The sequence below is a fragment of the Triturus cristatus genome, chromosome 1_1, assembly GCF_964204655.1.
Source record: "Triturus cristatus chromosome 1_1, aTriCri1.1, whole genome shotgun sequence".
Lineage (NCBI taxonomy): Eukaryota > Metazoa > Chordata > Amphibia > Caudata > Salamandridae > Triturus > Triturus cristatus.
In genome coordinates this window covers 559547140-559562429 of record NC_140579.1, presented here as the reverse complement: position 1 = coordinate 559562429, position 15290 = coordinate 559547140, and the positions used below count along the sequence as shown (strand labels likewise).

General features: G+C 45.6%; 1 protein-coding gene across 3 annotated transcripts in view; it reads right to left on the bottom strand.

Moving 5' to 3' along the window:
* The window catches only part of PKP1 (plakophilin 1), a 331092-nt gene that overhangs the window by 84909 nt on the left and 230893 nt on the right, over positions 1 to 15290 (bottom strand). For 2 of the 3 annotated variants that reach the window (XM_085643643.1, XM_085643638.1), the window contains exon 3: positions 2888 to 3501. In XM_085643643.1, coding sequence (XP_085499769.1) covers positions 2888 to 3501 — 614 coding nt within the window. Of the gene's footprint in view, positions 1 to 2887; positions 3502 to 12153; positions 14423 to 15290 lie in introns of those variants that run through there. The other variant, XM_085643652.1, reaches the window with a different exon arrangement.

Below are 15290 nucleotides of genomic sequence, written 5' to 3'. Positions count from 1 at the left end.
TGGATCGAAACCTGACTTACTGACCACATGTTTCCTAACAGCTCTACCAATACCCTTGCTCTGTCCCGGCTTCCCTCCCTAGCAATACCAGTGCTTTGAGGGGTGGGGAGCAGCCTTATACAAGCCATTTCTGGCTCCTTGATGACCTTCTCATGGACATTCTGGAGTAGGAAATGGTCATAGGATACAGGGTATGCATAGTCCAAGAAAATCTGAAAAAAATGCCTACTAAATGTATACCGTTATTTTCATATTTCAGGAACTGCATATGCAGAATTTCTGCTTTCCAGTGTAATCCTCATCAAGTTCTTTCAGGAGTTTGTGATATTTCCAAAGTTTTTAAAGTGGAAAAACTCTCTGCAAATATAGGTTTTCCTGTACAAATAAGCACATGAACCCGTGTTTAGTAACACATTTCCCTTGTTTAATGCTTTTGTGGGAAAATCCTTCTAAAAAAATATAACTTCTTGGAAATTGAATTTATTTTTTAAGTGCAAAGATTAGAAACTATGCAAACTCTCAAATGTTAAATTAAAAGCTTTCCAAACCCTACTAAAGAACTAAATAATGGGATTGGAACAGAGTTCATCTCTAGTCCCGGCTAGACAGATAAAACTTGTATGACTGACTGCAGACATTTGCGGCACCCAAGATGATAATACAGTAAAGTAAGTGTGTTCCTTATGCAAAAATGTCAAGAATACATATGATGAGTACCTCATCTCAGTAAGATTTCCTAATAGCCCCATGTTCATAACTGGACCTCTGCTGGCCAGTGTTTAACCCCTTGTTTTTAGTCGCAAATCCTAACAATGACTCACGGTACTCGAGTAGGATATTTATGGTCTTCTCCATTAATGACCACTTCCCTTGTTATTGGTAGCTAAAATGCAGATAAAAACGTCCAACCTAGTAGTTTGGCGATTATTATTTAGCAAATTGATGTATTAAGGGCTCAAATGAGGCAATGATATTTACTAAAGGTCCAATTTGGGTTGTTGCAAACTACTTTTTTTATTTTATTTCTGATAGTGCAACCCAAACTGTAAGCATCAGACTAAAGGAAATGAAAGTATTTTGTAAAAATAGATTTTTGTTAATGTTGTTTGTGTATTACATGCTTCTGTTTTTATAAAAACGTGAAGCAAGCCTTGGCAGAACTCCTGTTTGCACTCAGCAGTGAGAAAATGCAAAAACGTACCTACTCCTTGGGAATCTCTTCATCCCTAAACCAAAAACACTTTCTGCGGGGGATCATAAATCAAGAGGACAGGAATAATCTTATAACCAGGAGTTCTATACGGGGAAATAATTTTGAGGTAAGAGTTATTTGATAGCTAGGATAATTCTAAACAAGGTGCTTGCAAACTTAAAACCATCTTATAAACACTTGAGCAGATCTGCAAGCAATATGCTTGGCCTTCGATATACTATCCCAAATAGAAACACGTTCAATAGGGATTAAACATCAAAACAAACTAATCTTTGATAGAACACGTAGAATAAAGTCTCCACATAAACCAATAAAGAAGAGACAGTCATAAAATAAAGAACATGTGAAACTCTAAAGAACTTTACAAAGCGTGATGACTAGAAGTTGCCTATCAAATTTATAAGGTGTGCACTTTTGCTGTTTTCTTCCTCTAAATAATAAAGGGGGTTTCCCATTAACATTTGCGTCACCTGGGTGTGATTCTTCCTGATGAAATATCCTCTAAGTAACACTAAGCAACAATAAACTGCTTCAGATTTTTAACTTAAAGCGTCAAATATTTTAAAGTCTTAAAAAGTCTTAATCATTTTGAAATGAACAGAGTTTACAATCTTAAATCTCCTAAATAGACTAACTTTTAAAAGTTCCCTGCTACAAAACATGCAGGCACGCATGCAAAGTTTTCTCTCTAGATTGTGTATTCATAGCAGTAGTTCTGCACAAGATCACAACCTGTGTAGGGAAAGGACACATGACTTCCTGTGTGAAGGTAGGATGAGCCCAAAACTCCGACACACACATGGTACTGCCCACATTTTCAAATTTGTGAGTGTTTGAGCAATCACTTTGTGAATCTGCAAATTGGTTAGTGTTTATCTGCGCACATTGGAGGAGGAAAAGTTTTATGAATCAGCCTAAAGGGCCAGATTGTTAAATTTATTTGTGCATGTACATTCCACTAACAGATTCAAATGCACTTTTTTGTACAACTGCAAGCCACTTTTGCTATTCTTAAAAGTTGATTTTCCTCTCATAAAGGAATTTACCCATAGTAAGATTTTCATATGATTACATCTAAGAGTAGTTGTGTGGATGGGTAAGGAGTGAATGTTACACGACCTAAAACTTTGTCAATACCCACAAACTGGTATCTAACTGCTTCCCACTCATGAAAATATCACAGATTTTCTTTAGTGGCGAAACGAAGAAAACCTCTTTACCAGGCGGGAAGGTGAAGAAAACAAAGCCAAAAACAAAAACAAAAGAGGTGGGTATTGGAAAAAATGTCTCTGGGGAACAAAGAGAAAATAAATTACAGGGCGTATTTGCACTAGTTGCAAAAATATGCATGTGCAAAATCTCACATGCAAAATTAGCATTCATAAAAAAAGATCCAGGAGTACGCGTGTATGCCTCTGATGGTAGTAGTATTATCTGGTAAATGTTTGAGAATTCAAAACATCTGAAACCTCTGGCAGCAGATTTATGGCTATTTCATTATAGAGAATCTATGCCTATGGACCTTGACAGAAAAATGGATATGCCTATGAACTATAGCAGAGGATGTTGTTTGAAGTGACGTTACACTGGTGTTCACAGAGCTGCTGCAATGAGAAAGGCAAGCTTAGCATGAGTGGGGAGGGGGAGCAAAGAGAAACAGAAATATGCATTTACCTTGTGGGCTGGTAAGCAGTGCCATACATGTCCTGGTGTTGCATTGCGTTTGTCATCTGTGACATTGACTGGCCCACGCCGATCCTCTCCTGTTTATACATTGTATTCTGCATCTGGTGTTGGCCTCCTCCTATGTACATGTCTGGTTTATGGAAGTTGTTCTGCATCTGCGTCTGGGTGCTTCCACCATATACCTCTTGCCTTTGGATCACGTGCTGTGCAGGCAGATGTTCATTTCCAAAAAATACATCCTGCTTGGCTCCTGAAATAGAGGAGGGAGTACGTGCTGGCTGCCCGCCCCTTTTCCGTTGCTGGGCGTTTTGGTGGGTGCTATAGCTGCTGTAGATGCTGGACCGGTTCTGCGTGCCTCGTCCACCCCTCTGAATCTGCATCTGGTTCTGGTTCTGCCTCCTCAGAGTGGAACGGGGATCTATCCCCAGCAGATCTGGCTCACTCCGGCTGCTTTTAAGGTTCTGCACATAGACAAAATCACTCCCAGGGCTTGTGGGGCTGCCCAAAGACTTATGTTGTTTACTCCAGTTCTCCATCTGACTGTAAGAGCTATAACGTCTGTTGTCCACTTCCGGCCTCAAGGTGGCATTGTAGCCCGGCTGCTGTAGGAAAAGCAGAGACAGAGACAATATTTAGTATGGACTATTCCAGATGAGAGGCCTCGTGAATACACAAGACTGACCACCTAGCTATGAGTTGGATGGAACCCAACTCTGTTGAGTTCCACTGTAGTAATCTACCTGAAACTGTCACCACATGCATCATAAACCTATGATGGAGTACTGTAACATCACACAGGATGTGCTTCTACAGAGTCCACTGCCAATGGTAAGGTGAGATGACCCCAGATGCTACATGTGCTGTATGACACCAAGTGTGAAACAAACCTTTGCTCTTCTATTAAAAGTCTTTCCTTAAGTGCTGAAAACAAGAGCATAAAATCCCAAAATATCCAAGATGGCTGATCCCTACATAAAGATTGCTACAGAACGTGACAAGTAGCTGCCTCATGAATAGTCGCAAGCCTTAGAATGAGGTTTGTTTTTGCCGGTGATGCCTCTGGAAAGCAAGCTGACTATGGTATGTGCATCCACGTATCAAGTCTTATTATTAGAGGTGGGCGAGCCGCTGAAAACGCAAGCAAGGCTCGAGCCTTAAGCCGGGCTCTGGCTCAGCTCGTGGTCCCTTAAGAACCTCAAGCCCATAACGAGCTGAGCATTCATGTGGCATCTGCTACCCTCAATCTATCTTCTTGCACTTAGAGGTACACAAACAATTAAAATGTTTGTTAAAAAGGAGTGTCTGATTTGCAAGAAGTGAAACCAGAAAACCTGGGTTATTTACAGTCTTGCCAGGGTGGGAGTGGAGACAGGAATGGTTCTAAATATTTAACAAGCATTGGCATAGCCAATAGGTCTCGCCTTTGGGACCTTATAAGTGTTTAGTTATCCAGCACAATATCCTTGGTGCAACAACATCAAGTGTTGCATGGCTAAACACTTATAAGGTCCCAAAGGCGAGACCTATTGGCTATGCCAATGCTTGTTGTGTTTGTTTTTAGAGTCACTTTCAGCATTATCACATTTGAGCTCAAACTAGACAGAACAGACTTAATGTGTTGTTGAAGGTCAGGAATTATGATCGGGGGCTTCCTAGCTCTGTAGAACTGGCAGTTTGAATTAGGCATGTTTAGTGCAAGAGTGATGCGAAACTGCCCAGAAAGGGGTTGTCATGTTTTTGAAAATGTGTTTATCTGCCCACTTTCCTATCTCGTGCTCTCGATATCCGGACTCAGGAACAACTCAGGAACAACAATCGGCGGCTCCCAACTTGGTGGCATGCCTTCAAGAACTTGCATCCTGGATAGACAAAAACTGTTTAAAACTTAACGGCGATAAGACCGAGGTACTGGTGGTGGGAAAAGCACCTTCTGTCTGGTCGTCTGCTTGGTGGCCGCAGAATCTGGGTCCCACCCCTGCTCCCTGTGCCCAGGCAAAAAACCTAGGGGTCTGGATGGATTCTCACCTTTCTTTGGAATATCATACCAGACGGGTTGCGGGAGCCTGTTTTGGAGTACTAAAGGGACTCAGGAAGACATTGGACATATTGCCTGCTGCAGCCAGGAAGACCTTAGTTTACGCACTCGTGAATTCCCGCCTCGACTATGGGAATGTTCTCTATCTGGGTGCTACAGAGAGGTGTATGCAGAGACTCCAATGCGTGCAGAACGCAGCGTCTCGATTAGTCCTGATGCGACCAAGGAGAGCCCCCTCTAAACCGGCTCTTACCTCCTTACACTGGCTTCCAATTCGGGAAGGAGTTCGTTTTAAGGCGCTATGTGTGTGCCACCGCATTATGCATGGGACCTCACCGGACTATCTGCGGAACCTCCTCAACCCCTACACTCCTACCCGCCGCCTTAGGTCTGAGGGGATGGGTTTGGTTTGTATCCCTGCGGTTAAGAAAGCCAAGATGGGGGGCCGCTCTTTTCGATTTCTGGCAGCCCAACTCTGGAACAAACTTCCAGTGAGCCGCCGACTGGAGCCCTTTGAAGGCATTTTTAGGAAGAAACTTAAGACTCTCCTGTTCCCTCCTGGATAGATCTCAGTATTCTGCTCTTGCTGCCTCACCGTAGCGCAGGGACACACTGTTTTTAGTGTAACCAGGCGCTTTATAAGCTCGTTAATAATAATAATAATAATAATAATAGAGGTTGCGGTGGGCGCTGATAGGCAGAGAGGGAGTTAATTGTCTTTGTTTTACAGTTTGCATCAGTGCTCAGAGCCCTTTAAAGCGACAGCATCTTCTGTCACGACAAGGGTTAGGGTCTGAAGCCCAAGTGGCTATCAATTACCCACACCCCTCCCCCTGGCCCATGCTCCACACACCTAGGTACACAGAGACACGTTGTCGTGAGCATGGCACTTAGGAAGCAACACTTAACATGGCACTGTGAGCAAAAGTGTGCCTGGCAAAATATTAGCAGATTAGTAGCCATAATTCAGAAGGGGCAGTTTTTTGGTGCGTTTCTTCTGTGCCTTGCAGGGCTGGGGGTGAATGAATAAATCCTGCTGTAAACATCACAAGTTGGTAGGGGAAGTCAAGGATCCTTGAAATTCCACTTCCATTTTATTGTTAAACACTGCGGGTGGGGGTGGATGTATGTTTGTGTGAGTGAGTGTGTGTGTGAGTGTGGTGTGTTTGTGTGTTTATGTGAGTGAGTGAGTGTGTGTGTTGAGTGTGTGTATGTGAGGGATTGTGAGTGTGTGTGTGTGTTGAGTGTGTGTATGTGAGGGATTGTGTGTGTTTGTGTGTGTGTGTGTGTATGTGCGCATGTGTTGCTGTCTTTGTGCACACACAACTGTCCCTCTGTCTCCCCCTGGCACATATCCTCTGCAGTCATGTGCTCAGGGGAGCCCGGGCTGCTAAGCGCTAGTCTTGGTTCGCAAACAAAGTGTGAGTGTGCAGTTGAAAGCGCTGCTCCCCAGGAGGAAGCGCTGGCCGGCCAAGCCGTGCCTTCAGCGCACGCAGCGCAATCTGCACATTCCCCCACAGGGTCTTGGGATCTGAGTCACGGCGGAGATGTGGCTCAGCACCTACATGCTCTAGCACCAGCAACTCCCACGCGGATGAGGGGATAAAGTGTAGCGGTGCAGGGAGCTGGCTTTTGTGACTGTGGCTGTAAAATAAAGCTCTTCTGGTTGCCGCTTGGCACCCTGTATTTGAATGGGAACCTGCCATGCCCATGTTGTTGCTGAGTTTGGTCGGTAGATAGAGTCTGTGTGCTGCGGCGGCTGCTGAATCAGGGAGCCGAGTCCAATGCGAACTGCCATCTTATCTCCTTTTATCAATGAAGCAGCAGATCATGGCGGATGGCCCCAGGTGTAAGAGGCGAAAACAAGCCAATCCAAGGAGGAAAAGCCCGGGAGTGGCACGTGGGTGTGTGCGCGCGCAGTCTGCTCTTTTTCAAAGTACATACTCGTGCTTGTGGTGCGCCCCTGCGCACTCCCGCAAGGTTGATGCCGCCACAAGCACGAGTATGTGCTTCGTAAAAGAGCAGAACGACGGCTAAAGTTCCTCCTTTGCAGCGCATATGCGCTGCGTAGGCGAGACCTAAAAACTATCACGTTAAAAAAGCACTTCTCAGTGCAGGTAATGTTATAGCTGCCACATGTTAAAAAAATACACGTTTTTAAACTTTGAAGAGATTTTATCATATTTTATGTGTTGTCTGTTGTATGATTTACATGGCAGACATTTTCCGGGCTCAGTGTATGGGCTCTAGAACCAAGCAAGACCCTTGGCTTGGCTCAGTATTGATATGTTAGCCTGCCCATTGCTACATATTAAACCGGGTTTGCTCCTGTTCACATATTGGGGAGGAATCAAAGCAATTATGTAACCAAAATGGCCCCCCATTAACCATCAATGGTGAAATGATTTTATCAAATACACAGGGGCTAAAGTCAATGTGTATGATTTTATCACCTAATGCAGTTTTATAATATACCTTCTCAGCACATCACAGAAACAAATAAATCAATCTGAAACAAAAATACATCAACACAACATTTAAACACAAAAAAACTGCAAAATGAAACAATAAATTGAGGTGTCCACCATCTAACACACATATCCATAACTTGGCGCTTATTTGCAAGCCCAATGCACTGCCAGGACGTCACTTTTTTTCATATTAAAAGTGAAGGACCGGCGTCTTATCTACAATTTTGAAGTATCTACAGTCTAGAGGGGTGTTTCATTTAGCAGCTTAAGGACTTTCAAGGTGAATGGTGTGAGAGGTGACGGCAACTTCGACCATGCGTGAGTAAAACAGACGTGGAAGGAACGCTGAGCGAAGACCTTGCACGCAAAGAGGGCACTCATGATACGACCCATGGACTGTTCGGCTCAGAGAAAAAAGGGTTCATTTATGAGCCCCTTGCTACACTTTTGTACTGCTGTTGCATCACTTTTCTGCATGCAGCTGTGGCGTAAACAATGTGCCACGTTGCGCCCTATTTACAGTGACGCATCTAAGCAGATGTGTCAGTTTGTAAAGCCCTTCGCTACATTATACCTTTGTTAGGTAAGCACGGTGGGCGTTCCCTCGCTAGAAAGCATCGTAGAAATGCCGCAGAGAAATCTATAAGATTTCACTGCACTACTTCTAGGACGCCACTGCGTCAATACCTTATGCTTGCCACAAACTGCTTTCACTGCACAAACGGGCGGTTATACATGGTGAGTAAATAGCCAGATAATAATGTTAGCTTGTGGGGCCTCGTCCAAGACGAGTTAGTAAAGTTTACTCACTGGCATACACTTTTTCTAACAGTTTTTGTTAATCTGTTATATTCACCGATATAATTAAGGATGTACATTCTACCTCCCGACTTTAATTTCCCCGTTGGTGTTACTTGCCACATTAATTCAATACCACTTGTGCTAATCAGTGACATAGCCAGTCTGTCATGGGTTCTAGTCAAAGGAAGGAAATGGGCCTCTTAGATGCTGTTTGAACTCTGAAATAGAGCAGTATTCAGGATTCTGTTGGCTCCTTGGGCCTCTGGGCCCTCAGTGCTGCTGCACCTGTTGCACCAAAGGAAGTTGGCTCTAATGTATACATTAAATCTGTTAAGCAGTAAAGACAGCATTCAAGCATTCGTTTCAGCAGAGCTGCATTTTATTGACTCTAGTAATTCTTACACAATGAGGGCCACAATATGCTGCCCACTGCCCGACTGCTGCTCCTGCCCTCCCTTGCATAAGCCCAAGGTGTCTTCATGCACCCAGGTGTGAGGGCGGGAAGTTAGACGGAAGGAGGAGCTAGACAGAGTGATAAAGAAAGCGAGACAGGCCATGGTGGATGTGAGACGAAAAAATAGGAGAGATGAGAGTTGGATAAAAGGCTGGATATAAGGATAATGGGTGGAGAAAAGAGCGGTGAGTGCCAATTACTACAAGATGTATTGAATATCGGTTTAAATCTCAAAAAAAGGATTCGTGATACAACACACCAGTGTTATTCCCCGTGCAGTTGGACAATCTTGTGCTGCATTTTATTCTGGGATGTTTTCGTCGCTTTGATCTACCTGGCCGTTCCACTATTCTTACCTCCCGTCTCCTTCCCCTTTCCCTTTTTAGTTTTCGACTTTGTGGTGGGCAACGGAACTTGGACTGAAAGCACTGTCATGTCTTAGGGACTCTGCGTAAGACAACCAGCTCCATAACCCTTGCCAAAGGACATCAATGCAGAGGTTTAATGATAAAACCGGCCTCCTCCAGCACAGTCCACTTATTTATGTAAATAAAAAGGTGTAGCAGAAAAGGGAGAATGGCCGTCATTTAGGGGGTCAGCAGGCGTCGCATCGGCGACCCCTGACTTGCCCCTTGCGACCCCTGGCAGCCCCTTTGCAGCCTCTGGCCTCAGGATGAATGGGGGGCAAGATCAGTGCCTGGAATGGAGCGGCAGCTCACCCATAGCTGGGGTTCCGTTGGGGTGCCATTCTTCTTGATTTCTATCAAGTTTTTATTACACTAATAGTAAAGAAAACTACATTTTTCACCAATGGTGTGATATAAATGAAATACAATTAGCAGGAATGAGACTTTCCCTGGTAGCTGAGGTAAGGAAAAAAATGCTTTTAAATGTATGTTGTGTGCGGCTTGTAGGTGAGTGTGTTTATGTGAGAGAGTGTGAATGTATGTGAAAGTGAAGGACAAAGGTTGTGTGATGTCACTTCCACTACCCCAGGCCTTTTGGTGAACTGATGTCCATGAAAGACTGCCATTTAAGGGAGCGTGCCTGCACTTCCCACTCTTACTATCCTTGTAGTATCAAGCTCCTTCACACACTCCTGTGATCCCACCCATGCCTTCATGCCGGCTTCCCCATGTCTTGGGATCTACTGCTCTCCACTGCGACTCCCAGGGCAGTGCTGTGAGGCCATACTGAGCTCTCCACAGAGGTCTCCCTATTGTCCTCTCACCTGGCTTGCATTGAAAAAGTCATGTGGCTTTGGATATGACTTGTACATTTAAATCCCATTAGAGAGACACTCACAGGGCTCTGTTGATGTAACTCCCTATTGACCTGCACTATTGACTGATGTATCCGGACTCGTATATACAGGAGTCTCACGATGCACTTCTTTACTGACTCACACTCTTCACTACTAGCTCACTGCTCTGACATCCGCAGAACCATCACAATCCCCCTCTTTCTTTGACTTCTGTAATACTGTGATATTCCAGTATTGAGACATTGACAGGATAGCATGATGCAATCCCCTTTGATCTCAATCATGAACAGCTATATCACCCCTGAAAGATTAGGTTCACCGAATCACCTCTACGCTAACCTGCACCATGCAATCAATCCCCAGTATTTAGACATTGACGGGGCGTGACGTGTACTAATGTCTCATTACTACGGCATTAGGAAGGCTCTCATGGTACACTTCTGTACTGACCTGTACCAAAGCCTGTACAGGACAAGTTGAAAATAGAACAGGGAGCTGAACATGTTTTGAAAAGAACTACATTCGGCAGCTTACAGGTCACAAGAGGACGGTGCAGAGACGATTTCATATTCAATATATTTACTTACCGTGGCTATCAGCTAGCCCCCTTCATCCAGTAATCTGTTGTTGGGTCATTCTCATTTGTAATTCTTGCAGGAGACTGTGCTTGCGAGATATTTTGTTAACTTAAACTTAAAGGGGCTTAGAGCTCACCCCACCCATTACTTTATACTGGTTGGCTTCATCGTCACTCTCATTTCCTTGCTTCTCATTGGTCAGCACATGCTGGATTCACGTTCTCTCTTCATGTGTTTGTCTCTTAGAGGGAGCATGGACCAAGGAATGTCTTTATAAGTGTTCCTAGGCAGCTAGTGCTAACATTGAGGCACTTCAACACTGTAGCCATGGACTTATTAATGTTTAAAAGCGCCAGGGCGATACTAAAGTGACTGACGTATTTAAAGATTATAAGTATTCTGTTTTTCAAATGCTTTTTTTACTACAATGTTGCTTTTATATCCTCCAGGATGACACTCTAGCCACATACTTATTTAATGTTTAAAAGCTTTTTATTTCTTTTCAATGTGCTATTTTACCTTTTTATTAATGCAGTTTGTGCAACTGCATGTTTTTCTCTGCTATGTGTCTTCTGCACGCTAACCCTGTAGCCTTGGACTTATTTAATGTTTAAAACCTTCAAGACGATACTGCAGCAACAACCTTATTTAATGTTGAAATACACTTCGTTTTCCATATGTTAATCTTTATTACAGCATTGCTTTTAGATCTTTCAGCATGACACTGTACCCATGAACTCATTAAACCTTTTTTTTGCGACATCATTTTGTTCCACAAGATAACATTGACGTATTACAGTAATGACTGTTATATCAAGCATACTACATGTATACAATTAATTTTGCTAGCCATCGGTTCATTACAATATCGACTTAATATAAAATACCAGCTATTAAGCCACTTTAGAGTAGCCCACCAAACAGTCCAAAAGAAGGGACTTATTTATCTTTTAAAAGCATGTCCTTTTCTTCCAATGTGCAAATACACTTTATACGTTTTCCAAATACGATCTTTACAACGTTGCTTTTATATCCTCCACAGCAACACTGCAACAAGGGACTTGTTTAATGTTTAAAACCGTTGTCTTTTTTTTCAAAGTGCGGCTGCCCGCGGCCCCCGCAGGGGGCCACCCTAAGCGGGCGGCCACCCTTAGTCGCATTTGGCACTCCCCCACCCCCACTAAGACGGGGGACTATAGGAGGAGTCCCCTGACCAGCTACGTCACTTCCGGTACAAAGAGGAGGGGGAGGTATTTATGCCTCCCCCGGCCATCTTGGCGTCCTCTTTGCGCCGGACACGCCGTCTGGGAGGTCGTGCTGGTCCAAGTCGCCGTGTGGGGTCGCTCGGTTCCTCTCATATGGAGTTGAGGTTAGTGGCCGTTAGCCCCCCCCGCCCACCTCAGAGGGCCCTGCAAGGGGGTTGCCTCCCTAGCGCTCTGGTAATTTCCCCCAGCACGGCCTCCAAGACGGGGATGCCACCAGGCGCTTGCCCGACGCCAGCCATCCCCGCCCCGCATGTGGTCTTTTGACTCCTCGCACTTCCTCCATGCACGATGTTGCGACGGAAGGAGAAGGCAGAGGAGCGCCCGCCTCGAGCCTGCCGCCTCTTGGCACATCGGTTCGACCGTGGCTTTAAGCTGTCACCACTGACCTTTGCAATCGTGGTGTTGCGCGGCATTCGAGGCTCCTAGGTGCGATGCGGGCACAAGGCGCAGACTTACAGCGGTGGGTCTAGCTTCACCCCCTCCCCCATCACTGCCTAGGGTCCGCTTGCGGGTCGGGCGCAGAGGGTTTGCACTGCTGCCCATCCATGGTGTAGTGGCACTGTGCTGGGATTGGCGGGGCTTGCCTTGCCCCCAGTGGTGCGGCGGTTGCGGGGTCTCTCCTCTGGGTATCGTGCGCGTTGCCTGCCCAGGACCCTCCGGCACCGGCAGCATCTCCGGAGCTGCGCGGTCCTTAGTGCTACAAACCTCCAGGCGCCGTGGCGACTGCCCTGGCAGGCGTAGGCTATCGTTCGGGAGGGGAGGGGGGGGGGGGGGGGTGCGTCGGAGCCCCGCCCTTTCCAGCCAGGCGGAGAAGGGGTGAAGTAGGTGTTCGCCCACCCTCAGGTTGCGTTCCCTGGCTTAATAAAGAGTAAAGCTGCACCATCTATACAACCAATGCCTCATAACAAAGCCACATGACAACTGACTTGCTTCTTAACTCACTGGTGACTTCGTCGTCTGGGCGGTGGGTGCACCGATGTTTTTAAGTTTGTTTCTGTTCTGAAAGTAGCAGTCTAATGAATGCCGCTGAACGTTGATACGTTGTAATGAACTAATGTGAAACGGTTGTGCATGCTAAGAAATAATTTGGGGAACTTTGAAGAGACTCTGCCATATCTTTACATGATGGTTGTTGTACTATTAGCATGCCAAACATTTTAATGGATCGGCTCGTAAGATGGGTCTAAAAGCCGAGCAAGACACAAGGCTCTGTTGTAGCTCAGCCCTCCCTTTTAATTTGCTGACTTGTCCGGCTTTGAATCACAGTCGCAGCACCGCGTCGCCCCCCCCTTATCCTCTTCTCAGCAAAATTTTCAATGTGAGCGGAAGGGCAGTCCCTCTTTCTGCAGCACATGGTTAAACACAACAGATTCTCAGCACAAAACTTATTCCGAACACGCTGACCTCTTGGTACGTGATTTGTCGCAACCCTACATACCCTACTAAAACTAGCTTCCGGAAACTCCAGCTGTCCCCGAGCATCTGACACCAAAAGGAATCAACATCCATTTAGAGAAGTGTTCCCACTAGCTAACGGAGGGGAGCCTGCGAGTGACGGGCCTGCGAGATGTTTAATGCTTCGTAGTTTGAATGGCTTCGGACTGGCTCACGCATCTGGCTGCTGTGGCGGCACATTTCAATTTCGCACACCGCTCCTTGGGTTACTCGAGGGGCCGGGCGCCTGCTACAGTCGCGTGTGGCAGCTTGTGTATGCAGACGGAGGGCTGCAGTGCGCCGGCTTGCAATTAGGCGGAACTGGCCTTTTGCGCATTGTAAGCAGGGTCTGCCTCTTCCCAGTGCCCGCCTGGGTTCTGCAATAACCAAGTAGGTTGTGTACGGTTAGGGTTAGCAGCCACTGCACCTCGGGCTTGTGATTGAACTTTACGAAGACCCGCCCGTGGTTCATGTCGTAGCTCCGACCCTAGCTGATGCAGCCGCCACCTTCACATGATGTGGCTGTCAGCACAGACGTGCCCAGCGCTTCTTTCAGCTGCAGTTCCATGTCTGTGGGGCGCTCTGGACTAGATAGTCTGCTGAGGTGGTGTGGGCTAGTTAATACCCGCTCGTGTGTCTGACAAATTTGTAGCCATCTTGTAATGTTCTAGGCCAAGCCTTCTGCAACTAAGCAGCGTAGCAATTTTATTTTAGGGAATAGTCTCGTCATTGTATACTCGTAATCGTATTGATATAGCGCTTACTATCCCTGAAAATGTATTAAAAAAAAAAAAAAAAATTATGGCAACGATATTTTAAAACTTGCGCTTTCCCTTCAGTGTAAAATATTCTCTCTTAAAGACGACCATTATTAAAATGTTATCACGATGCAATTAAACTTGATCGGGTGTTTGAAGGATGCTGAATTTCCTTTCCATTCATTGAAAACTCTAACTATGTCGCAATTGTAAATTGTGTCCCATGAATAAAGAGCGTGCAAATATTTTGCCGGGGCGGTCTTCGATAGCACAAACGTGCGACGAAAACAGACGCCACACTGCTGGTCTGGAAGCTATTGAATCAGCAAAATAATAATTTGGGCCCCAGATGTCGCCATCGTATACAGTTAATAATACTGTGCGCTAAGTTGTGAACTAGCAAAACATGGCGCTGTCATTTTGAAGTAAACATAATACATCTAAATATTAAAGTGTTATGCGATAATTTAAAAAAAAAAAAAAAAAGTTGTATTTCCATAGCCTCAAACGACGTTTCCCTGTAAATGTAATCATATAACAAGCGCTCCAAGATGGCTACCTCGCTTTCTTATGTCTGGGACGGGTCTCGTCTCGCCGTGTCTTTTGGAGAACTACTGGCTAAAGCGAGGCACGCAGGTTGTCAGGGTTATACGACTTGCAGCATGAACTGTCTCATTTCTATTGGTGCACATGTTTGAAATTTGCATGGTGTTTGTGATTCATGCACACGAAGATAAATTGATTAACAAAGGATGTGGTTCCAAGGTGCGTACATGTCCTTGTGGCTTTGGCCTTAGTAACAGAGGGCCTTCAGCGGCGCTGTGGGGGCCTGCTTTCTTGTGGGGACAGTTTGTATTGCGTTGCTCTCCCGCTTCACTCCAATCTCAGACTAATGGGCCTGGGGGCCTTAAGAGGGGGTTAAGTCATCCTCGGCTGGTAGTTTGGAGATCTAGCGCAGCAGCCACTTCTTTGCCTAGCAAACGCGATTTTAGTGCGGGAAACCAGGGTTTGAGCCTCGTGTCGCGTCCTGTGATGTGGGGGAATCCTTAATCTCCCAGTGCCTGAATATGTAATGTAGATGCTGTCTTCAAGGGCAGCCACCAACTCTGGGGCAGGAAACCAGGTTTCGAGCCTCGAGGTTGCGTCCTGGGATCACGGGCAAATCACTTCATCTCCCTGGCCTGAGTATGTAATGTAAATACGGTGCTCAATGTGCAGCTGCTCACGTTGGTGCAGGCAACATGAATGCGAACAGTGTGGAGCAGCCTGTGATCCTTGGGCAAACCACGTAATCTCCCTGGGCCTGAATTTGTAATGTAAAGGCGGTATTC